The sequence below is a fragment of the Suillus discolor genome (genome assembly GCF_016758755.1).
Source record: "Suillus discolor strain FC423 chromosome Unknown F5147scaffold_645, whole genome shotgun sequence".
Taxonomy (NCBI): domain Eukaryota; kingdom Fungi; phylum Basidiomycota; class Agaricomycetes; order Boletales; family Suillaceae; genus Suillus; species Suillus discolor.
The window spans coordinates 1-10,770 of NW_024541892.1; the positions used below are offsets into that span (position 1 = coordinate 1).

General features: G+C 46.2%; 2 protein-coding genes across 2 annotated transcripts; both read left to right on the plus strand.

Annotated features, from left to right (window-relative positions):
- Positions 1–6,597: 6,597 nt before the first annotated feature.
- F5147DRAFT_842981 (uncharacterized protein) lies at positions 6,598–7,087 on the plus strand (the record flags this gene model as incomplete). Its single annotated transcript, XM_041444429.1, has 2 exons — positions 6,598–6,698; positions 6,757–7,087. The coding sequence occupies 2 exons, from the start codon at positions 6,598–6,600 to the stop codon at positions 6,917–6,919; spliced, it is 264 nt and encodes an 87-aa protein (XP_041284072.1). The 3' UTR covers positions 6,920–7,087.
- A 2,560-nt stretch (positions 7,088–9,647) lies between these two features.
- F5147DRAFT_661617 (uncharacterized protein) lies at positions 9,648–10,673 on the plus strand (the record flags this gene model as incomplete). Its single annotated transcript, XM_041434723.1, has 5 exons — positions 9,648–9,690; positions 9,739–10,045; positions 10,289–10,377; positions 10,404–10,478; positions 10,588–10,673. Coding segments are annotated over 5 exons (600 nt in total), but the record flags the coding sequence as incomplete, so codon positions are not given.
- Between the last annotated feature and the right edge of the window lie 97 nt (positions 10,674–10,770).

The window sequence follows — 10,770 nt, forward strand, 5'->3', positions numbered from 1 at the left end:
CCTCGTCTATTCCCACAAACAGACCTTCTTCTGCTCTAGCTTCAAGCTTTTCTCCCTCCGGTGAGTGCACATATAGTTGTGCGCAAAATTCCCATGTGTTTTCTAAAATTGGTTGTGCTTTATGCAGCAACTCGAAGGATGTGATTCCAGGAATCGTGCATGATGGTAAGCGATTCTTTAACCATGTTGCATAATCAATGGCCTCGGCCCATAGGTCCTTTAGTAGGTCCTTTGTGAGTAGCATGGCTCACGCATGCTCAACTAATGCTCGATTTAGTCTTTCAGCTACTCCATTCTGCTGTGGGGAATTGTGCATGGTGAGTTGTCTTTTTATTCCTTGCTCTTTCAAGTGTTCATCAAACTCCTTTCCAAGGTATTCCCCTCCTCGATCCAAACATATTTTGCGCAGATGCATGCCATGCTGACGGGTTATGTAAGCTTCATAATGTTTGAATGCAGTAAGTGCATCGCTCTTCTTCTTCAAAAATTCAATCTTGGTTTCTTGACTGAAGTCATCTGTAAAGCTGACATAGTACAGGCAACTGCCTATTGTGGCTGTTTGGGCAGGTCCCCAGAGATCAGTATGTACAAGTTCGCCGTAAGTTTGCGCTCGGTTCTTTGTTTCTTTTGGAAAAGGCTGACGTGATGCCTTGGCCTGTGCGCAAGTCTCGCAGTATTCCGGGTTCGAACTCGTGTCTAGGTTCAGGCCTTTGATCAGGTCCTTCTGGACAGCATCAAGTATCATTGTCTGCAAGACATGTCCTAGGGCACGATGTGCTTCGAAAATGGTAAGTTTCTTCGTTACTGCATGCACATGGTGCTGATCTTGAGAAATGATGCTATAGAGTCCATCGATCTGCGGAATGGATGCTATGGTCCATTGTTCGGGAGCTGGGGATATAATTTTGCAGAGTTTGTCCTCAAATAGGATGCTAAAACCTGCAGATGTGATGTGATTGGTTGATACCAAGGTGAAGGCCGTTTTTGGCATGTATAGCGCATTCTTGAGTATGATACTTGTTTTCTTATCTCCCAATGGCATCTCTATACTGACATCACCTCTTCCTATAGCGCTTATGGCAGATCCATCTGCGGTATGAACATTTTGAGCTTCAATGGGCTCAAATGTTATGAATTTCGACCTGTCTGGGCAAAAATGGGATGTAGCACCAGAGTCAATAATTGCTCCGCACTTCTCGACTGGTATGTCTATCTTCTTCGCAACATTCGTGAGGTCTGATGTTGCAAATGCATAGTCATTGGCTCTTTCGACCTTGTCTGTAGTATTTGCCGTTTCCTTTTGGCCTTTTCTCGTCTGCCTTGGTCCTTGTCCCTCCTTTCCACCTCCTTTCCTCCAACAGTTGGCTTTGTAATGACCTTTTGGTCACAATTATAGCAGGTAATGTCTTCGTTCTTATTGTCTGTGGTTTGACCTCTTTGCATGTTTGTCCTTGCTGAGAATGTGCTGTTCCCAGTCTTCTTCATTGGCTTTCGGTCTGCTAACTGTCTGTATTTGTACTCCTCGCTGACGACGTTTATCAGCTCGTATGGCATTAGGATGGTTTTGGAGATGCGCACTGCGGCGTTTATGGATGATAGTATGGGTCTATAGGATTCAGGTAAGAATCCCATAATTATCACATAGAAATCTTGATCTGCGATAGATGCTCCCATTCCAGCCAGTGCTTTGCGGATTTGGAGCAACTCTCCAAAATGTTTCTTTATATCTCCTCCTTTTTCGCATCGAGTCTCTTGCAGTCAGCATCGCAAATCAACTTGCACAAGTTCAGTCTTTCCCTCGTGTATGGTACATATCTCTGTCCATACCTTTAAAGCTCTTCCTGAGTTCTGCACTCTCAACAGCATCTGGTCTAATATGGTGCTGAAGATGTGCTGCTTGACAAGTGAGTCTTTTTGATAAAACTTGTCCTGTTTCTTTTCTAAGTCTTCTATTTCCGCTTGACTTGGCTTTGATCCGTCGGCTTTGACTGTATTGCCATTAGAATCATTCTTGAATGAGGCAGGTTCTATCACTCATCCATCCATATATTGCATCAGTCCCCATGCTCGTATCACAGTCTGTGTGCGCTCTTTGTACGTTATCCAATTGCTGCCATCTTCAGCTAATTTTGGGATGTTACAGATCGAGGATGATGATGATTCCATTGTAGATGTGTCAGGGCTCATAACCTGTGGTTATGTGTAGAGTAAAGTAGAGACTTTAGATTAGAATATTTGAATAAAAGACTAAAGATCTTGTAACTACTTCGTACATTGATCTCGGCAACGTGCCTTAGGTGTTAGCGTTTCAAAGCCACATTGAAAGAAAGGTAGTCAGCCTACCAGTCTCGGTGCGACATGCATTTGAATGCCGCCAGCACATGGTCATCACCGAACCTTTGAGCTTGCTGTTGTGCACAGCGAGCTCGAGCATCTGTTCTAGGACCACTAAATAAAAGCAGTCCTTAATGGTATAGTGTCATGAATGTGTATTGAATATGATTCCAATCAGTACTACTACTACAGATGCAAATGTGTGTAAATTAATGCATACTACTCATAAAATACTACTATTTGATGTGGCCTGGTTTCACAGCATTCCCTCCCATTCAGCTGCAGAAAGGGGAAGGAAGTGATGGCCTGGTGTGGAAGGTAGCAAGTGGCTGTTGGGTGGGTATAGGAAGGCCTATGGTTGTAATACAGTAATTTGAAAATTTGAACAAATCCGAAGGAGACAAAGCCGAAGGGACGAGAGCCAAGGGAGAGATGGAGGAACCGGCCGAAGGATAGAGCCAGAGGAAAGGATGTCAAGTGCGAGTGCATCCAAATGGAGAATGAGCACAATGTGTCATGGTTGGCTCATGCGCTGTCCATCTTTTAGTTTTATTTCTCTATATGACTGTACCTGGGACACTCACCTTATAAGCCCAGGTACCCGCATCCAAACATCTCAGTTTCGACATGAATACTGAGATATTTGTACCTTTGTTTAGCTCTCCACATGAACATCTCTTTCCATGTTACAAGAGGTTATGAATCCTGCCCCGGCTATGGATACAATGCTCCCCACTACCAGTTTGCGGTGGTCAGACAGTATGGGAAAGGTATGGAGGGTGGCAAGATATAAGCAGGGTGCAGACAGTGTGCAGGCCACTGCCAAGCTAAAGAATGGGTGTCTAAGTGCCAGGTGCCAGGTGATGAGGGTGACCTACACTACTACCCACACCTTCCGACCATTCACATCATGGATTCAGCGCTAGTCAACAAAGGCAAGTAAAATGTTCAAATTTTGCAGATGAATAAAGACTGACCCTTTAACTTAGGCTATAATACAATACATTTCTGAGCTTGCAGTATGAGCGCTTGGTGCCCACAAGCTTCTTGAGTGTACAAACAGCCGAGATAATAGGAGGAAGGTTGGAGAGGGAGCCTGATTCTGAGGGGCGGCACCATGCAGCACATACTGGTGAGAACAAAAGGTGGCTGTCAGGGTGCGGAAGGGTGAACCAGCAGTTGGATGTGTTGAATGTAAACAGTAAGCAGGCAGTAGAGTAGAACAATGTATGTTAGCACTGTACATGTGTCAAGTGTTTAAGTTATTGTGGAAATCGAGTCATGCATAGTAGAGTAGCATACTGAGTTTTGGTCCTATAAAAGTCCCACAATTGTCATTCAAATAAATTACAAGCATATATACACTGGTACTAAGTGAAACCTAGCCAGAGTGGCTACCCCACCCCCTGCCGCACCACTACAGCTGTTGTAGAGATACAACAATTGCTGGGCACTACACAAAGTAAGTAGCCAGCAATATAAAATGTGTTGTGGTCGTGCACAGCCTAGTCTGCTATACTTGCAAGACAAGTGCGTTCGACCCGAGGGGTTAGCTATTGGATTAGTCTGTAGTTAGTGAAATGATAAAACAGTCAAAAGTCCGAGCGCGGGAAACAAAGTCCGAAGGTATATCTACGATGTCCGATGCCAAAGTGTCGGGTCCGATGTTTTCGGGTTTCAGGTTAGTGGGTTTCGGGTTCGGGTTTAGTAGGTTAGCGGGAATAGCGATAGCGAACATCGGAAAAGCGAGCGGTATGCAGATATATGATAATGACGGGTATTTCAAATAGAAAGAGCAGTAATATTCGCAATATCAACTAAGAACTACAAAATATCGGGTTTGACCACTAAGTATCGGGAAACGGCTCCCTACTACTTGGATAATGAAAATACTCGTAGTCAGTCCAATATATATATAAGTACGTAGAAATCCGGAACCCTATAGGCAAAAGTAGCGGCCGACGATTTCGGGTCCAAAGTACATGTAAACTAACACGAGGCGCTGCGGGATGATGGGAAAACATGTAATAGCGCTTGCTACCACGTGAGTAATGTGTGAAATAATCAACTACGCACCTAGTGGGGCTAGCAAGACGGGACAGGACACGGATAGGACAAGTGCGCGGGAAAATATCGGGTCCGATGCGGCCAAAACATCGGGTCTGCTAGTCAAAGCGTCAGGTTTGCGTCAGGTTGTGCGGATTACATTGGAAAGTGACGGGCATTGAACGTGTATCAGGAAATCAGTGAATACGAGCTTAGCGCAAGCTCGAGTGCTACACTGTCATGGACTCCGTTCAGCTAATATTAATGATATAGGTTGGCAAGTGAAGTAGGTCTCTGTTCATTGTAAGTGGCACTGTTGATCATCACTCCCGCTTCCCTGCATCCCACGTGTTTTCTTTCACTGCTCTCATTTGACAGCACTGATTTTTACCACTTACATACTGTTCTTAGCTCAAAGGAATTGTGTTTAATTAATCAGTCATTGCTTGTAATGTAAACAGAAAAGTTGTTGGGAAGCGCCAGTGAAGAATACAACTATTTCTCTTTCATGCCTTTGCTGCCAACAATATGAAACTACTCAGTTTCCATGAGGGTGGCACATAATACTGTCTAGTAGTAAATTTTTGAATGCTAGGTTCAAAATGACCTTTACAGACTCTGCGCGATGCGACTGAATTGGCATACAATGTGAATGGAGCCACAGTTCCAGGTACTGGTATGGAGTATGCTGTAAGCATCGTCGGCAAGTGCTTGAAAGGGAGGAATGAATCATACCAAACAGCACATACACGCCAGACGAACTAAATTATCAATACATTCAAGTTGACACAGGAGCCCACCTTGTGTTTGCCACCCTTCACTGGTTGGGACAGCCTGGACTATGCTAAGATCCCTTGGATGCTCTGAGCAGGAAATACAGAACTATGTTGTCGTGGTTGGAGCTCAGTGGATCGCGGGTGCCAAAGACGTGTCTGTTCCAGATGCTGGGCTGGAAGACCTTGTGATTATAATTCAATTTCTTGATCACGGCAAGCTCAAATAAGAAATCAGCTTCGACTGAAAGGAAAATGAGCGTCTGAAAAAGTACCTTTCAAGTTGTACCACCCAGAATATTAATGATTGTAAGAACTGGTCGTCGAAGAGCAGGAGGTAGGCACGTTTGAAAGCCTTGTAGTCATGCAATTCGTTCTCACGGTTGAAGAACACATTTTCATCCCAGTGCTGTGCAGTGTGTCAGCCATATTAAAGTTCTTGACAGGTACAAGAAGTAAGCCTATTGTCAGATCCTATTGCCACCTGCTGATCCCATCAAGGAGAATGAGGGAGGCAGGGCAATGGCAGGGTGTAAATGGAGGTGAACTGCCAAATATCCATATGGAGCATTCAACCCCCTGTAGAACAGTGATTTATAAGCACGGGAAGCCGGCAGCGTGATTCTCATGTAGGATACATCCTGTTGGACAATGGATAACAACAGAAGAGTATGTATCGGACTTTGAGAACTATAGTCCACTTAAGATATATCTATATAACATCATCGGCTGTTTCTGCAATGGTTGAGGTGGAAGCAGCTGTGTTGAATGTGTAGCTACAAGTACAAGTCCTATATGTTTTTTTTTTGCTTGTGTAAAAAAATTTCGGGTTCAGTTCGCATTCGAACCTCAAAATAACTGGACTGGACCTGACCAAACTGTTTGCAAAAGTCCAGTTCGGGGTTCGTTGAGTCTGGTTGAACCAGACCTAGGTCCGGTTCTTGGTTCTCCCTCAACCCTCTGTGAACCAGACCAAACTGGACCATGGCAGCACTACCGGTGACCATAGGTGACCATGCAGTCGAGAAATGCTGGTACACTTGCCTAGTATTTTCATCAGGATTATACATTTTTTGCCATATCTTATCCTTCGCTACCAATTTGCTTGTCTTATATATTATTTTGTCTACTTTTGTCATTACATATAATCGCGTGAATTTTTGATCTGATTTTACCAACTACAACTACAAAAACCGTCGCCTCGGCGATTTCCTGATGTGAACCAACACCTCCCGTGAGTCAAAGTTTCGGGTATAGGTTGCTCTACAGATCTAACTTTTGATAGTATATATCGATCCACATACAGCACGGCGACTTTAGCCAGCAATGCAAGGAGTTTCCAGTGGACCGGGGCTTTGCCCCGTTGTCTGTTATTGCGCGCAGTGTGTCCGAGGTGCAAGAAGAGCTTCGTACACGAAAAGGAATTAATACTACACATGTTATCATGACGAGCGACGCCCTGGAATGGTGGTCAAATGTTAGGGCGTTGGGGTGGATGTGGGTAGATTATGCAGCGGAACGGACAGAGGAGATCTATGGAAAATGGTGAGCCGATTAGATGTCATATTTTCATCCTGACACTAAAAGTTGTGGCTGTTACCAGGAATCCGGTGTTCCTCGACGCTATCATTCAGTTGAATGGAGCTGGCTTCGTTGGCACTCGTGGTTCTACAATGTCCACACTAGCTAGCCGCAGGGTACAGTCGTGGCATGACGGAGCGACTCGACTCATTAAATGGGGGTGGCTGGGCGTGGACGACCACTGATGCTGATCGGAATGCTAGAATCAAGATTGCTTTGCGCTGTACAAATCATTGGCCACAATGTTCTTGTATTTTTTATTTATGATGCAGATAATGAGCTTGAAAGTTTGTTGCAGAGGTGTGATACTCGCTTGATGTCACGGTAGGGCTTGAAACTGTGAAGACAAATGTCTGACGCACGTAGCCAGTGCAGTCGGTTATTACTGGTTGGGAGCATGCTTGCTGAAATGGTGATGGCGAATTGCCTCGTGTCTTGGGCGTCTATGGAAACGAGGATGGTTAGCGTGGTGAAGCAACATGAAAACGCACAATACACACACCTCTGTAACTTAGAGAGACACCCACAATCCCTCGGCCGTGCTCAACACCATCAACCTCCAGTAAAATGTCACGGCTCATTCCAAGTACCACATCCATTCGAACTTTTGAAGATCATGAGGAGGGCATAACTGCAGTTGCAATGTTCCCCGATAAACGACGAATGATTACGGGCTCGTACGACAAGACACTTCGTCTTTGGGACTTGGAGACAGGTGTTGTGTTGAAGAAGATGGAAGGGCATAGCGGTGCGGTGTGGGCATTGACGATATCGCGAGGTGGTAAAATAATAGCAAGCGGTGATGAAAATGGGGAAGTCATCGTCTGGCACAGTGAAACTGGCGAATCCATCACCCAACCCATCAAATCCCACCCCCAGAGGATGAGATCTTTGGATTTTTCTCTGGATGGAACGGTGCTGGCTACTAGTTCATATGACCGCACGGTGAAGTTTTGGTGTACCAAAACGTGGCAGATGCAAGGAGATCCAATCGACTGTGGCAATCTTGTCCGCTGCGTTCGATATTCGCCTTCTGGTGAACTTCTTGCCATCGCAACATACAGAAATATCCAAATTTATAATCCAGGTACAAGGGAACGCGTCGCATCTTTGACACCGACAGGTCACAAATCATGGAGCACGTCACTCGCGTGGACGCCCGATGGCACACGCCTTCTTTCAGGAAGCGTCGATCACATATTAGAGTGGGACACATCAACCTGGCAGCAGGTCGGTCATCCCTGGAATGGCCACACTCACGATATCTACGCCATTGCCATTCATCCCACTGGCACCCTCGTCGCATCTGCATCTGAAGACAAAAATGTCCGTGTCTGGCGGCTCTCAGATCAACGAACCATCGCCGTCTTCCAGCATTCATCCCACCTGGAATGTGTCACATTCTCTGTGGACGGCAAGCACATCCTCAGCGGAGGTCGTGATAACAAGATCTCAGAATGGGCAGTACCAAAGAACACTTATTCAAAGGCGAGTTTCTATTTCTGACTCTCATTACACAATTCGAGCATCCTTCGTACAGATCCTAGATCTCACAACAGCCCGCGATGCATGTCTAACTGGGGACTTGTCTATCGCTGAAGAACTCCTCACTCAAGATATCCGCACCAACGCCGACAACTTTACTTCATATGCCAATCGTTCGTTCGTTATGGCCCGGAAGCACAACTTGGACCACGCCCTTGAGGATGCAATCAAGGTGAGATGGACCCACCCATCATTGTCCTCTTACGAAAGGCTAACTTTCATCCGTGACATAGTCGATCAACATTAGGCCATCGTTGATTGGCTTTATCTCCAAAGGCATTACCCTCTGCGGAAAAGGTCACGTCCGGGAAGCAAGGGTTGCATTCGACGTTGCATCCATGTTCACGAACCAAGATTCAGAAACCAAGCAATTTCTTCTCTTGATCAAGGTACATTTAATCTGTCTCCCATGCTATCCGCTTCATCCGGTATTCCAGGCCATCGCACTCTTCAACGCCGATCAACACGAGGAAGCAATGCTGCTCATCAAAGACCTGGATATCGCTTGTCCGAATGTCGATCCTCTTGCGCGTCGTGTCGTGGAAGTCAGTATCATGGGCTACGCTTGGTCCTCAATACTGACCTTCGTCTCTCGTACATTAGACATATCTACGTGTTCATCTCGGAATCACAGCCTTGGATGGTGCGCGTTACGACGAGGCCGCTGATCATTTCACTGCTGCTGTCAACTCTACTGCATTCTCGTCAAAATACATTCATTTGACATATGAGGACTTGACCGTGGTGCGTCAAGATGATCCATACATAATGCTTTCATAACCTAGTGCTTTGTCCAGCTCTTTGGCTGGGACCTTGAATCCCTGTTGCTCATTGCACACCAGAAACGGTGCCAGGCTTTCTTTTTGGCAGGTAAACCCGATAAGGCCCTTGAAGCACATAAACACCTGATGGACGCCATTGATGAATCTGCGAAGGCCAGCTGCCTCGATTGGTCCAATGGCGAGTTTTAGTGATGTCACCCGAGGCCATCATACTCACCTGCATTTCACTCAGAATTCAAGCAACAATGTAGCGTGCTATGTGCCGCCAACGGAGATTCTGCCCTCGCTGCGAACGATTATGACAAGGCTATCTACCTATACTCGGCGGTAATCAACTCTAACTCTTCTGCATCTGATGTTGTCTTTGCAAATCGTAGCAAGGCAAAGTTGGGCAAAATGCTATGGATGGAAGCTCTTCTCGATGCGCAGAAGGTGCGATGGGAACTATTGTCCCATAACCGATGCTCATTATAGCGATACATAGGTCATCGAACTCGACTCTTTGTCTTATCTTGGATACGACTTGAAGCACGCAGCGCTTCATGGTGCGCGGCGCTATGATGAAGCGATTGAAACCTTCCAAACAATGCTCTCGATATTGGACAATGCACCTGATGTTCAGACACGAAGTAAGTCTCTGATAACGCATTCGTCAACATGTTTAACTGTTTCTCCAGAGCTGCGCCAGCAGTATCTCAGACCTTCTGAAGTAGAACACGCCATCCGACGGGTCATTGATGCCCGACTCGACAACGCTCCGCTGCGTGTACTCGACACCAACACCGGTCTCTTATGCGATCGAGAGACGCAGATAGGCACCTTCAAAATGAGCACGCAGTATATGGAGCTCGTGTCATCAACAATCACGCATGTAGACTTGCACATCGAGCACATCGAAGAAGTGGTGAAGAGATACCTGCAATATGCCATGCTATCACACAGGTGGGAAGGGAAGGAGCCGCTGCTGCAGGATATCCAGGGCAAGTGCGTGTACGAGTCGGAGTTGGATTTCGATTGGCGGCATGACGAAGTTGCGGTCGTTCTGCAGAATTGCTCATGATGCGGGGTATTGCGGGCAATGGAGCGATACATGCGTATCGACAAGAGCAACAATGTCGAAGTCCAAGAATCGGTCAACTCCATGTTCGCATGGTATCATCATTCCGCGCTCACAATGTCTACCTGTCTGATGTTCTGCCTTCGTCAAACTCTGGCGGAACTGACAAGGACCGCTTGGAACACGCATGGATGGACGTTTCAGGAGTTCATCGTTCCCAAAGTCATTCTCTTTTATCAGAACAATTGGACTCTTTATCGTAATGATCGTACTCCCAACCACAAGGATTCCATCGCAATCATGCAGGAGATGAGGACACGACGGGCATAGACCAATCAGCCGTTGCAGCCTTTCATCCTAGTATGCATAATGCATGAGAAAAACTTCATTGGGCGTCAACCCGCGTCACCACGCGTAAGGAAGACATCGCATATTCATTGTTTGCATTTTGGCATCCGTCTGTCTGTAGATTATGGCGAGAAGCAGGACAAGGCTCTCGGGCGGCTCCTGCAGGAGATTCGTGGCTCGGTCGGGGGACATCACTGGCCTCAATGGGTCGGAGAATCATCAGAGTTTCAACAGCTGTCTACCAGCCTCCATCACTTCATACGAAGCTCCACCATGCCAGCTACCACCCCTACCCGAGGAAGAA